At 43.1% G+C, this 15521-nt stretch overlaps 1 protein-coding gene across 1 annotated transcript in view; it reads left to right on the top strand.

Moving 5' to 3' along the window:
* LOC115144145 (potassium voltage-gated channel subfamily H member 7-like) overlaps positions 1-15521 on the top strand; it is a 49698-nt gene that overhangs the window by 14358 nt on the left and 19819 nt on the right. The window contains exons 4-7 of the mRNA XM_029684969.2: positions 35-490; positions 705-725; positions 1247-1461; positions 5100-5525. Of these exons, the coding sequence (XP_029540829.1) occupies positions 35-490; positions 705-725; positions 1247-1461; positions 5100-5525 (1118 nt within the window). The remainder of the gene's footprint in view (positions 1-34; positions 491-704; positions 726-1246; positions 1462-5099; positions 5526-15521) is intronic.

Below are 15521 nucleotides of genomic sequence, written 5' to 3'. Positions count from 1 at the left end.
GCAGGAATAAACACGTCCAACATTTTCTGTTTAGGAAAGGGACGATTCTTCCGATTCCGCCAGGCTGCCTTGAGCCTGGTCTCCAACAAACAGTCTCTTCCACAAGAGGACCCAGATGCCGTCGTGGTGGACTCCCCCTCCCCCAAACAGAACGAGGACTCTGTTGCTCTGACCAACTTCCAGTCGCCCCCGACCGAGGACAACTGCAGCCCCACCGATGCCAACGACACACGGGCCCTCATCAGCTCCAGCCACCACTCCTCCCAGGCCAGTGTGCATGGACCCGGACCCCTGGACCACTCCTCTCCCAAGCAGCACCCGTGGGACAGGCTGTACCAGACGGAGGCGCACCAGTCCACCACCTGCCTCGCACACACCATCTCCAGAGGCAGCATCAGCGGGAGCAGCATGAGGCGAGCGTCCTCCGTCCACGACATAGAAGGCTTCAGCAACTCCAAGAGCATGTTCAGGGACCGACACGCGAGTGAAGGTAAAGTAGGACGATGAAATGTCTAGCGAAAGCTTTGTGGTCCCTAGATTTCGAATGCGGACAGAGCTATTGTCATCTTTGTGTCTTGTGAGTACTCCTTGCTCAGGAATTGTGTATTACAGCATACTATTACGGATCCATGCCAACAATATCTGCATCCACAGTACTATTTCTATCTTCTCTCTTCCTCTCGCCACTTTGATGCTGCTTTTAGACAATGGTCGCTATATCAGAGGTAACGATGTGTTCACTGACCATGCTTGTTGTGCATTGGACTGTTTGAAGCATGTGTCCTAATCAAGCCAATTGACCACGAGTGATGATGATTTCTCCCTGAAATTCTACCCTCAACGAAGCGCTACACTTGAGAATGTGTTGTGACTTAGACAGTTGAGTGTTGTTTTGTCATGTCAGCTTTTTTAAATGTCTTTGAATGATTGATCAACACCTCCTGAATGAAAGCCTGCTGCCTCCACTAATTGCTAATATTGCCATCCCCACCCAACCCCTGCATGAAAGAAAGCTATTTTGGTTTCTGGGGTCGGGGGGGGGAATCAGTGGTCACTATGCTCTGTCTGCTTCCCATCAGTTTCCCTGATCACCAATGCCAACCATCATCAAATGTGTGATGTTTGGCTCACTGCTACAGTTTTGACCTCTGTCCAGGTACTACTCAATGTCCTTTCCTAGAGCTGTGCTATACTCTATTACCAACCTCTCTACAGTCAATTTCTTTGGGTTGTCTTTACGTTCCAGGTCCTTTCAATCATCTCAAGTCCAGTTTGCTGGGCTCCACCTCTGAGTCCAACATCAACAAGTACAGCACCATCAACAAGATCCCGCTGATTGCGCTCAACTTCACGGAGCGGAATAACGAAAATAAGGCACACTCTCCCCCATCGTCAGAAAACACTATCATAGCACCCAAGGTTAAGGACAGAACGCACAACGTCACTGAGAAAGTCACACAGGTGAGACAATTGGCTGTCTGGAAAGCACATTTGACTCTTTTTTTTTTCCCGTACAACTTTCATGTTACATTATGCGTACGAGCCACAAAATAAGCCATTTACCAAATGAATGCCAGACACATTGCTGCCTATATTATTCATTATGTTTGCACAAATGGCTGCTTTTGAATCATATATTTCCACACTGTTTGACATTGGTACTAATGCAATGAATTGGAGAAACAATCTCATCAATGAATAGCCGGTGTGACATTTGCTCTGTGGAAAAACAAGTCCAGCAGTGTAATACAGTATGCAGTAGAATCGCTCCTGCTTGTTCCCTCAACAAGTAAGCGCTGTATAGTGACTGTCCTCTCATTACCGTCAGTGTCAAACCGTCAGCACAGGCTGTAGGGTAGAGCACCAAGCTTTCCCGTACAACCAGACCTTCTTTGACAGGCGAAAACAGAGCACTCCTCCTGACAATGACATTCTATAGAACGAGCCATTCTCACTCATAAGTACAGCCATCATCCGACTGAACTCTCTGAATTCTCTGGGTTGCACTACCTTGAATTGGCCATTCGGTGGGTGGGTTTTTCACATTAGATACGGTGGATGTCGAGATGCATGGGAGAATCCATAATTCATCTTGTAGATGTACTGAGGCAACATAAAACAAAGGCCTCTGTCCTCATCATTTCTCCAGCTCTATCATCAGATAGAAGGTCTCTCTTTGCAGCCTGTCAGAGCTCATTAAGATCCAAAGGAGAGGAAAGCCACATACTAACTGAACATTATAAACTGGGTGGTTTGAGCCCTGAATGCTGATTGGCTGACAGCCATGGTATATCAGACCGTATCAAATCAAATCAAACTTTATTTGTCACACGCGCCAAATACAACAAGTGTTGACCTTACCGTGAAATGCTTACTTACAAGCACTTAACCAACAGTGCAGTTCAAGAAGAGTTAAGAAAATATTTACCAAATAAACTAAAGTCAAAAATTGTGGGGTACCGAGTCAGTGTGCAGGGGTACAGATTAGTCCAGGTAATTTGTACATGGAGGTAGGGGTGAAGTGACTATGCATAGATAATGAACAGCGAGTAGCAGCAGTGTACAAAACAAATGGGGGGGGTCAATGTAAATAGTCCGGTGGCCATTTGATTAATTGTTGGGGGTAGAAGCTATTAAGGAGCCTTTTGGTCCTAGACTTGGCGCTCCGGTACTGCTTGCCGTGCGGTAGCAGAGAAAACAGTCTATGACTTGGGTGACTGGAGTCTCTGACAATTTTATGGGCTTTCCTCTGACACCACCTATTATATAGGTCCTGGATGGCAGGAAGCTTGGCCCCAGTGATGTACTGGGCCGTACGCACTACCCTCTGTAGCGCCTTACGGTCAGATGTTGAGCAGTTGCCATACCAGGCGGTGATGCAACCGATCAGGATGCTCTTGATAGTGCAGCTGTAGAACTTTTTGGGGATCTGGGGACCCATGCCAAATCTTTTCAGTCTCCTGAGGGGAAAAGGTTTTGTTGTGCCCTCTTCACAACTGTCTTGGTGTGTTTGGACCATGATAGTTCGCTGGTGATGTGGAAACTCTCGCCCCACTACAGCCCTGTTGATGTTAATGGGGGCCTGTCTGGCCCACCTTTTCCTGTGATCCACGATCAGCTCCTTTGTCTTGCTCACATTGAGGGAGAGGTTATGGTCCTGGCACCACACTGCCAGTTCTCTGACCTCCCCCTATAGGCTGTCTCATCGTTGTGAGTGATCAGGCCTATCGCTGTTGTGTCGTCAGAAAACTTGATGGTGTTGAAGTCGTGCTTGGCCACGCAGTCGGTGAACAGGGAGTACAGGAGTGGACTAAGTACACACCCCTGAGGGGCCCCGGTGTTGAGGATCAGCGTGGCCGATGTGTTGTTGCCTGCCCTTACCACCTGGAGGCGGACCGTCAGGATGTCCAGGATCCAGTTGCAGAGGGAGGTGTTTAGTCCCAGAGTCCTTAGCTTAGTGATGAGCTTCGTGTGAACTATGGTGTTGAAGGCTGAGTTGTAGTCAATGAACAGCATTCTCACATAGGTGTTCCTTTTGTCCAGGTGGGAAAGGGCAGTGTGGAGTGGAATTAAGATTGCGTCATCTGTGGATCTGTTGGGAGGTATGCGAATCGGAGTGGGTCTAGGGTATCCGGGAGGATGCCGTTGATGTGAGCCATGACCAGCCTTTCAAAGCACATCATATAGCTACCGATGTGAGTGCTACAGGGCGGTAATCATTTAGGCAGGTTACCTTCGCTTCCTTGGGCACAGGGACTATGCTGGTCTGCTTGAAACATATAGGTATTACAGACTCATTCAGGGAGAAGTTGAAAATGTCGGTGAAGACACTTGCCAGTTGGTCTGCGCATGCTTTGAGTACACGTCCTGGTAATCCATCTGGCCCCGCGGCTTTGTGAATGTTGACCTGTATAAAGGTCTTGCTCAAATCGGCTACGGAGAGCGTTATCAAACAGTCATCACAGTATACCACGGGAATGACAAAATCTTTATTTTTACTGCTCTAATTATGTTGGTAACCAGTTTATAATAAAAATAAAGCACTTCGGGGGGTTGTGATATATGGCCAATATATCTCAGCTAAGGGCTGTGTCCAAGCACTCTGCGTTGCGTCGTGCTTAAGAACAGCCCTTAGCCGTGGTATATTGGCCATATACCACACCCTCTCGGGCATTATTGCTTAATTAGAAAATATAATATTTTCAAAAAAAATAGTTTTTTTTTTTTTTTTTTTTGGGACTTAAATACGGTGACCCCGGACATGCCGAATTTGCGACATTCTGGAAAGGACCCCGAAAATGATTTTTAACCATTTTCAAAAAAAAGTGATTTTTTTTTTCTTTTTTTTTTCGGGACTTAAATACGGTGACAAAATAAGCCCCAGAGTCAGAGTCCAACCATGGAGAGAAGCTAACCCAGAAGCTGTTGAGCAATGGACACTGTCTGTTGTATCTCTACCATTGTTATTAACATTGTAAAAGCTACTATTTTCAAAAGATTTATTGCTATGATATGTAACCTGATTATCCTCCCTCAATTCTATCATTAAAACAAATTGCATTTTCAAAATGATCTACCCCTAAAAAATCTATACGTGAATTTACTACCGGAATGTTCGACGGTAAAGGCAGTGATTCTGTAGCCTGGTTGCCTTCGCTGTTCAGCAATTACAATCCACTCCTTGTAATTTGTCAAAGACAGGAGTGGAATGTTAGCTAAAAAAGACTGTTACCCAGACTTGGGATTCTGTGGAACACATTTGATATTGGGAATCCTATTATTCCTTCCCAAGACGGTGGCAATCATCCTGTCTGTCAAATGAGAGGAGAGGACTTGTCCTAATAGAGTTCGACTGTGCCTCACTTACTCTCAGCTGAATCATAGCGGCTGTCAAGTCCTTGAGCCAGGTACATTACCTCGATTTCTCCGGCAATAGCCAGCTACTGAGATAAGGGAGTTAAAAGCTGCCTCGGATAGATTATTATATTGCCACTTAGAGAAATGTTTGACACTCAAATCTACAGAGTAAAACTTTTTGCCCGAATTTGTTTAAATTAGTGCTCTTGGTGATTGCTGTCCCCTCCTCTCTGCTACTACAGGTACTGTCACTGGGTGCTGATGTCCTTCCAGAATACAAGCTCCAGACTCCACGCATGGACAGATTCACCATCCTCCACTACAGTCCCTTCAAAGCTATGTGGGACTGGCTCATCCTGCTGCTGGTCATCTATACAGCCATCCTCACACCCTACTCTGCTGCTTTCCTACTCAATGACCGCGAGGAGCAAATGAGGCGCGAGTGTGGATACTCCTGCAATCCCCTGAACGTGGTGGATTTCATGGTGGACATCATGTTCATCGTTGACATCGTTATCAACTTCCGGACCACATATGTGAACCTAAACGAGGAAGTCGTCAGCCAACCAGGGAAGATCGCCATTCACTATTTCAAAGGCTGGTTCCTTATAGACATGGTGGCTGCGATCCCCTTTGACCTGCTTATCTTCGGTTCAGGATCAGATGAAGTAAGTCATCCCTAATGCATGTCTTTCCCTGTGTTTTTCTCTCTGGGAGGTTTATTGCATATCACTTCAGCAGTGCTTCCACTCTTTTCCCATTTATTAAGCTCAGACTTATGCCCGTGGGCTACTTCTTAAAGGCTGAATTTTTCTGTCTCGGCCCTGAAAGGATTACTGTATTAAATTGCATGTTGTTGTTGTTGTTTTTTTTTGAATGGCCGTCGTTTCAAAATCCATTTACGTGGATTAATGGCTTCAATGATGCATTTAAATGAGGAGCGAGCCAGCAGAGCCCAGCAGTGCTGTGTGCACATCTGACATACAGATGTGAAAGGCCCATTGGCAGGCAGGCCCACAGGGCAGGATTAGGCAATCATAGGCCCCAGGGCTTTGGATTTGAATGCCCCCCCACCACCCCCGACACACCCTAATTTTCTGTAAACAAATCTGCGCACAAAGTTGCGTGGTAAATTTACGGTTGAAGATGAAGCCCCTTTATAGTAAAGCCGTAACATTTGCGATGTGGCACAGGCTACTGTTGAGCAGAGGCGTTTTTAGGATTTCTAGACATGGGGGAAAAAATTGTAGGAGGGTTGGGATTTTTTTGGTGGCTTTTTATAACTGCATTTCATTTACATGGCAGAAGACATTAGTAGAATACTTTCTTATACCACACAAATGAATGAAATGAGTGGCTACTCTGACACTGACAAACTGAGACCAATAAAAACGATCTGGTCTTGAATTAAAACAATAGCCCAGGCCAATGAAGGGACACACAGATGTTACAATATTAGGAGGAAATAAATGAATGAATATATATAAAGGTAGGGCTGTGGAAAAGCAAAAAAATAAGTAGGGACGTGGATCAGAAAACCACTCAGTATCTGGTGTGACCACCATTTTCCTCATGCAGCATCTCCTTTGCATTGATCAGGCTATTGATTGATCAGGCTATTGATTGTGGCCTGTGGGATGTTGTCCCAGTCCTTTTCAATGGCTGTGTGAAGTTGCTGGATATTGGCGGGAACTGGAACACGCTGTCGTACACATCGATCCAGAGCATCACAAACATGCTCAATGGGTGACATTGTCTTGTGAGTATGCAGGCCATGGAAGAACTGGGACATTTTCAGCTTCCAGGAATTGTGTACAGATCCTTGCGACATGGGGCTGTGCATTATCATGCTGAAACATGAGATGATGGTGGCAGATGAATGGCACGACAATGGGCATCAGGATCTCGTCACGGTATCTCTGTGCATTTAACTTGCCATCGATAAAATGCAATTGTGTTTATTGTCCATAGCTTATGCCTGCCCAACCCATAACCCCACCATGGGGAACTCTGTTCACAACGTTGACGTCAGCAAGCCACTCACCCACACGACGTCATACATGCTGTGTGCCATCTGCCCACAGAGTAGAGTTGAAACCGGGATTCATCCGTGAAGAGCACACTTCTTCAGCATGCCACTGGCCAACAAAGGTGAGCATTTGCCCACTGAAGTAAGGTTACGACGGCGAACTGCAGTCAGGTCAAGACCCTGGTAAGGACAACAAGCAAGCAGATGAGCTTCCTTGAGACGGTTTCTGAACGTTTGTGCAGAAATTCTACGGTTGTGCAAACCCATAGATTCATTAGCTGTCCGAGTGGCTGGTCTCAGATGATACTGCAGGTGAAGAAGCCGGATGTGAAGGTCCTGGGTTGGCATGATTACACGTGGTCTGCGGTTGTGAAGACAGTTGGATGTACTGCCAAATTCTCTAAAATGACGTTTCAGGCAGCTTATGGTAGAGAAATGAACTCGCCAATTGCATGCTCTCTCAAAACTTCAGACATCTGTGGCATTGGGTTGTGAGACAAAACGGCACATTTTAGAGTGGCCTTTTATTGTCCCCAGCACAAGATGCACCTGTGTAATGATCATGCTGTTTAATCAGCTTCTTGATATGCTACATCTGTCAGGTGGATGGATTATCTTGGCAAAGGAGAAATGCTCACTAACAGGGATGTAAACAAATTTGTGCATAACATTTGAGAGAAATAAGCTATTTGTGCATATGGAACATTTCTAGAATCTTTTATTTCAGCTCATGAAACAGAGGACCAGCACTTTACATGTTGCACTTCTATTTTTGTTCAGTATATAGACAGTGCATCGGAAAGTATTCAGACCCCTTCCCCTTTTCTACATTTTGTTACGTTACAGCCTTATTCTAAAATGGATACAATCAATCTTTTCCTACACGCAATACCCCATAATGACAAAGTGAAAACAGGTTTTTAGACATTTGGAGGCACAGATCTGGGGAAGGGGACCAAAAATGTTTTCACCATTGAAGGTCCCCAAGAACACATTGGCCTCCTTCCTTCTTAAATGGAAGAAGTTTGGAACCACCAAGACTCTTCCTGGAGCTGGCTGCCCAACCAAACTTGGCAATCGGGGAGAAGGGCCTTGGTCAGGAAGGTGACCAAGAACCTGATGGTCATACTGACAGATCTTCATAGTTCCTCTGTGGAGATGGTTGTCCTTCTGGAAGGTTCTCCCATCACTGCAGTACTCCACCAATCAGGCCTTTATGGTAGTGGCTAGACAGAAGCCACTCCTTAGTAAAAGGCACAACGGCCTGCTTGGAGTTTGCCTAAAGGCACCTGAAGGACTCAGACCATGAGAAACAAGAGTCTCTGGTCTGATGAAACCAAGATTTAACTTTATGGCCTGAATGCCAAGCGTCACATCTGGAGAAAACCTGGCACCAACCCTACGGTGAAGCATGGTGGTGACAACATCATGCTGTGGGGATATTTTTCAGCGACAGGGACTGGGAGACTAGTCAGGATCGAGGGAAAGATGAACGGATGCAAGTACAGAGAGATCCTTGATGAAAACCTGCTCCAGAGTGCTCAGGACCTCAGACAGGACAACGACCCTAAACACACAGCCAAGACAACGCAGGAGTGGCTCCGGGACAAGTCTCTGAACGTCCTTGAGTGGCCCAGTTAGAGCCCAGACTTGAACCCAATCGAATATCTCTGGAGAGACCTGAAAATAGCTGTGCAGCGATGCTCCCCATCCAACCTGACAGCTTGGGAGGATCTGCAGAGAGGAATGGGAGAAACTCCCTAAATACAGGTGTGCCAAGCGTGTAGCGTCATACCCAAGAAGACTCGAAGCTGTAATTTCTGCCAAAAGTGCTTTAACAGAGTACTAAGTAAAGGGTTTGAATACTAATGTAAATGTGATATTTCAGTCTCTTTTTTTAAATAAATGTGCTAACCTGTTTTTGCTTTGTCATTATGGGGTATTGCGCGTGGGGGAAAAAACTATTTAATACATTTTAGAATAAGGCTGTAACGTAACAAAATGTGGAAAAGGTCAAGGGGTCTGAATAGTTTCCGACTGCACTGTATATACATACGTAAGCTACTAAATAAACTTTTCAGTGCCACACTGACTCACCCAATGATGAAGCCATAGGCTATTCACCGGTGATGGTCGCTGCACTCCTCGTGGCAATAGCTTATCTCAAGATGAGCTACTTTAAAAAACAGTGCTGTTGTTCTCTCAGAATTGGGAGTTGTTTTGAGGACTTTTGTTCTGTTATTGGTTCTACAGACAGATTAGTCTTCTCTTTTCAGCAGTAGGCATTTGCTTTTCAAACTGTACTTTTTTTCTGGTGATTGTAGCCTAGAGGTTAAGTGTTGGGCCAATAACCAAAAGGTCGTTGGATCGAATTCCTGAGTCGACTAGGTGATAATCTGACGTTGTCCCAGCAAATCCCTCTAGATAAAGAGTGTCTGTTAAATTACTAAAATGTTAATATATTTAGACATTTTTAAAAGGAAAACTGACAGCTGAAACCAACCATAGAAATATAGTCCACAGATAGCAGATCCTATTCAAGTCAGGAATGGCAGCCATTGCTACTGTAGTGTACCCATGAGTTTAACAAAATGCCAGGGTAAGAAGTTCCAAAACCCTTCTATGGATGATATGTCTATGGCCACAACGCAACAAGCTGTTCTATATTTGGCTGGCATTCTGCCCAAACTGCTGCCTTACTGACGGTAGGCATACTGGTAACTGCCAAAATAAAATAAATAAGTAAATGAGGGATACAAAGTATATGTTATGGTGTGGGGGTGCATTTTCCTGCCATGGTTTAGGTCCACTTGTAGAGTCTGTGCCAAGGCACATTGAAACTGTTCTGGCAGCTCATAGTGGCCCAACACCCGATTAAAACACATTATGTTGGTGTTTCCTTTATTTTAGCAGTTACATGTATGTGATTGTGATAAAAACTTAATTCACAGTTGTTTTTTGAAACTATTGATTCTCTGTGGCTAAATGATGCTTTCTGGTGTATTTTGAACATTGAGAGTGGGCTCCTGTGGGCTCCTGTGGGTTCCTGTGGGCTTTGGTCCAGGGGCTTCCCTGTAAGCCCCTGCATTAATCCAGCCCTGGGCAGGCCGGCATGTTTGCTTGTTTGTTAATGAGGGAATATCCTTTCAGTGCTTTATCATGCTCTGTTGGCACACCCATAGAAATAAGAATGAATAGAACAGGCGTTCCCATTCAAGTCAATGATGGCATAATGGGTGGATTGGTGGCCATGTGAGTCTACCCATTGGAGCAAAGCAGAAAGTAAAACCAGGAAGTGTACCTATCAATCTGTGCTGTGATTTGTTGAATCCTAGGTTGAAGATTACAATGTTACGACAACGAGGTCCTAATCTCCCCTAACCCTTTGCAATTCATGAGACCAGCGTTGCTAGTTAGTTATTTTCTAACGCTTACGTATGGAATTATTATATTGTCTTAACCTTGTTTTTTTAACATGGGTTGAATCAACTCAAATGACATTACAAAAAATGCATTCCATTGCATGAGCCACATCACTTAACATAATTTGAATGAACATTCTACATTACCATCGGAATTATTACATCACAATGCCAGACAGCCATTGCGAGTGTACCTATGAGTTTACCAGTCAAATTTCTAGGGTTAGAGGTTCCAAGCCCGTTCTATTTAGTCTTATTTCTATGGGTTCACCAGAACACGAGAGAGAGAGAGACAGCTTGCGATTCATTTCTAAAGCATAATCACCTATTCCACCTCTACTACTGAGTCAGCTCCCGAGTGGTGCAGCGGTCTAAGGCACTGCATTTCAGTGGTAGAGGTATCACTACAGATCCTGGTTCGATTCCAGGCTGTATCACAACCGGCCGGTATTGGGAGTCCCATAGGGCGGTGCACAATTGGCCCAGCGTCGTCTGGGTTAGGTTTTGGCCGGGGTAGGCCGTCATTGTAAATAAGAATTTGTTCTTAACTGACTTGCCTATTTATATAAAGGTTAAGTATATGTGTATATATATATTTAAAGTCAGTCAGTGAATATTGACAACAAATCAAAATAAAAACCGGTGCCGAGTCATTGTTTAATTTCAGCATGTCATAATTTAATTTAATACAAAATCGTTCAATGTTCAGTTTAGCCCCATTGTCTTCTATGCTACCAAGGTTTGTCTCACTTTTTCCTTTCAAAATGTACATTTTTTTTTCCTGATTTAAAGAAGCAGATGTTTTCATGTACTGTATGTGTTGGATGAAACTGCACCATGCCTATGAAACAGGTGGTTCAGTAGACCTACAGCCTGTGTTTAGGGGTAATTGGTGACCATTTTTATCAGTTTGCTTTATTGAGCTATTTTATCACAACCTGCAAGTGTTAATGGATTCACATCTTTGCCCTTTGGAAGCACAGTTGGTGTCTAACAGAATGATCAGGGAGCTTCATAACCAAGCCAGCAGGCTCCCGCGCTGTGTTTAAGAAGTTTTCTCTCATGCTTTAGCTGCTTAAGCGTAACTCATAGTCCACAGCTGAGACGCAGTAGTCCAGCGTCCCATTGTGACATAGCTATTCTACACATTTTGTCATCGGGCGTAGAGTAAATTTAACAATTTTATAACAAATACAATGCAATTCTATACATTTTGCCATGGGGCAGAGAGAAAAAAGTTGCAGTCTTACAGATAATTCTATCCATTTTGGCATGAGGTGGATATTATTTTTGCAGTTTAAAGCTAATTTCCTGCTTTTATACACATTTTGCCATAACTTATACCATGTCAATATGCAGTGGTGGAAAACGTACCCAATTGTCATACTTGAGTAAAAGTATAGATACCTTTTAATAGTAAGTTACTCAAGTAAAAGTGAAAGTCACCCAGTAAAATACTACTTGAGTGAAAGTATTTGGTTTTAAATATACTTTAAGTAAATGTAATTGCTAAAATATACTTAATTATCAAAAGTAAAAGTATAAATAATTTCATATGTCTTATATGAAGCAAAGCAGACAGCAACATTTTCTTGTTTCAAAAATGTATGGAAAGCCAGGGGCACACTCCAACACTCAGACATTATTTACAAAAGATGCATTTGTGTTTAGTGAGTCCGCCAGAACATAAGCAGAAGGGATGACTACATGTTCTCTTGATGAAGTGTGTGAATTTCACAATTTTTCTGTTCTGCTAAGCATTCAAAATGTAACGAGTACTTTGGGTTGTCAGGGGAAATGTATGGAGTAAAGAGTACAAGATTTTTATTTTGGAATGTTGTAAAAGTAAAAGTAGTCAAACATATAAATAGTCAAGTAAAGTACAGATATCTCTAAAAAACTAGTACCCGCAAAACACCAGTCTCAATGTCACCAGTGAAGAGGCGACTCCGGGATGCTGGCATTCTAGGCAGAGTTGCAAAGAAAAAGTCATATCTCAGACTGGCCAATAAAAAGAAAAGGTTAAGATCGGCAAAATAACACAGGCACTGGACAGAGGAACTCTCATCCCGGAGTCGCCTCTTCACTGTTGACGTTGAGACTGGTGTTTTATGGGTACTATTTAATGAAGCTGATACGTAAATCTTATGAGGCGTCTCTTTCTCAAACTAGACACTATAATGTACTTGTCCTCTTGCTTTGTTGTGCACCGAGGCCTCCCATTTCTCTTTCTATTCTGGGTAAAGCCAGTTCTGTTCTGTGAAGGGAGTAGTACACAGCGTTGTACCAGATCTTCAGTTTCTTGGCCATTTCTCACATGGAATAGCCTTCATTTCTCAGAACAAGAATAGACTGATATGTTTCAGAAGAAAGTTCTTTGTTTCTGGCCATTTTGAGCCTGTAATCAAACCCACAAATTCTGATGCTCCAGATACTCAACTAGTCTAAAGAAGGCCAGTTGTATTGCTTCTTTAATCAGGACAACAGTTTTCAGCTGTGCTAACATAATTGCAAAAGGGTTTTCTAATGATCAATTAGCCTTTTAAAATTAGAAACTTGGATTAGCTAACACAATGTTCGATTGGAACACAGAGTGATGGTTTTTGATAATGGGCCTCTGGACGCCTATGTAGATATTCCATAAAAAAATCAGCCGTTTCCTGCTACAATAGTCATTTACAACATTAACAATGTCTACACTGTATTTCTGATCAATTTGATGTTATTTTAATGGACAAAAAAAAGAAGCTTTTCATTAAAAAACAAGGACATTTCTAAGTGACCCCAAACTTTTGAACGGTAGTGTATATATATCCACACACCGTGCATTCGGAAAATATTCAGAGCCCTTCACTAATTCCACATTTTGTTACGTTACAGCCTTATTCTAAAATCGATTACATAAATAGCCCATAATGACAAAGTTAAAACAGGTTTTTAGAATGTTTTGCTAATTTATTAAAGATAATGTCCCTTTAGAGAATTTGGCAGTACGTCCAACTGGCTTCACAACCGCAGACCACGTTTAAACACAACAGCCCAGGACCTCCACAATCCAGCTTCTTCACCTGCGGGATCGTCTGAGACCAGCCACCTAGAAAGCTGATGAATCTGTGTATTTATCTCTGTAATAAAGCCCTTTTGCGGGGAAAACCTCATTCTGATTGGCTGGGCCTGGCTCCCCAGTGGGTGGGCCGATGCCCTCCCAGGCCCACCCATGGCTGCACTCCTGCCCAGTCATGTGAAATCTATATACTATATACTATATATTATTTGAATTTACTGATTTCCTCATATGAACTGTAACTCAGTCAAATCTTTGATATTGTTGCATGTTGCATTGTGTGTTTTGGCCTGACTTGCACTCCTTGACGAGTTATTACAATTGGGCTTTAGAGGGCATGTTAATATGGAGTCTATTTTATGTTGGTAAAGGACTTGTTGTGCTATTACATCAGAGTGGTCTTGTAGATTAGACGTAACATAGTCAACTTAAATCCAGGACACTCAAATTAATATTGTATGTTATGTGGTTACATAAGATAGAAGGTTACTTAAGGCAAAAGGAGGGTGGATGGATGGGTCTATAGCAAACCAAAGGTTGCACGTTTAAATCTCATCACAGACAACTTTAGCATTTGAAAACAAATTTTCAACTTGGCTACTTACTACTTAAATAGGTACTTTGCAACTACTTAGCATGTTAGCTATCTTTTCCCTAACCCTTCCCCCTAACCCTAACTTTAACCCTTTAACCTAACTCCTTAACCTTACCCCCTAGTGCTAGTTAACGTTACCTCAGACCACGTTGATTATATAAGCCCTATGTGGAGCTAGATCGGGGATGGGCAACTGGCGGCCTGCGGGCTACACCCCTTTTGAAGCCCCCCCCCCCCCCCCCAAAATAACTTGTTGCAAGTGCATCAGCAGTTTTTCCTCTTTATGTCAGTAATTGATAGCCATGAAATTAGCCCATGTCAGATAAATAAAATGTAGATTGGTAAGTTAGTCTAGCGGCCAAAAAGCTTTCAGTGTAAAAAACAGATGTATAGTCTGTAGAAAAGATAATGGACCAATATCATTTTAAATAATATAATCAGCTAGACAGTAAGTGGAACTGAAAATTCCAAAAACATTTTGGTATTAAGTTTCAGCAAAAGAACATGGCAAAATGCATAGAATTGGAGGAAATTATCAATGTTTTCAATTGTACCTGTTTCACATATTTCCCTGTTGCCATGTAGGCCATTCAGCCAACATACTCCCTCAGCCACACCACGGGCTCAGCCACACATAGAGCACTAGTCAAACACTTGGACACACCTACTTATTCAAGGGTTTTTATTTATTTAGACTATTTTCTACATCATAGAATAATAGTGAAGACATCAAAACTATGAAATAACACATATGGAATCATGTAGTAACCATAAATGTATTAATTCTATTTTACATTCTTCAAAGTAGCCACCCTTTACCTTGATGACAGCTTTGCACACTCTTGGCATTCTCTCAACCAGCTTCACCTGGAATGCTTTTCCAACAGTCTTGAAAGAGTTCCCGCATATGCTGAGCACTTTTTGGCTGCCTTTCCATCACTCTGTGTTTCAACTCATCCCTAACCATCTCAATTGGGTTGAGGTCAGGTGATTGTGGAGGCCAGGTCATCTGATGCAGCACTCCATCACTCTCCTTCTTGGTCAAATAGCCCTTACACAGCCTGGCGATATGTTGGGTCATTGTCCTGTTGAAAAACAAATGATAGTCACATTAAGTGCAAACCAGATAGGATGGCGTATCACTGCAGAATGCTGTGGTAGCCATGCTGGTTAAGTATGCCTTGAATTCTAAATAAATCACAGACAGTGTCACCAGAAAAGCACCATCACACCTCCTCCTCCATGCGTCACGGTGGGAACCACACATGCAGAGATCATCCGTTCACCTACTCTGCTTCTAGCAAAGACACAGTGGTTGGAACCATAAATCTTGAATTTGGACTCATTAGACCAAAGAACAGGTTTCCTTTGGTCTAATGTCCATTGCTCATATATCTTGGCCCAAGAAAATCTCTTCTTATTATTGGTATCCTTTAGTAATGGTTTCTTTGCAGCAAATCGACCAAGAAGGCCTAATTCACATTGTCTCCTCTGGACAGTTGATGTTGAGATGTCTGTTACTTGAACTCTGTGAAGCATTTATTTGGGCTGCAA

Source organism: Oncorhynchus nerka, linkage group LG1 (genome assembly GCF_034236695.1).
Source record: "Oncorhynchus nerka isolate Pitt River linkage group LG1, Oner_Uvic_2.0, whole genome shotgun sequence".
NCBI classification, from domain to species: Eukaryota; Metazoa; Chordata; class Actinopteri; order Salmoniformes; family Salmonidae; genus Oncorhynchus; species Oncorhynchus nerka.
The sequence above is the reverse complement of the archived record's forward strand: the minus strand, read 5'-3'. Positions and strand labels throughout refer to the sequence as shown.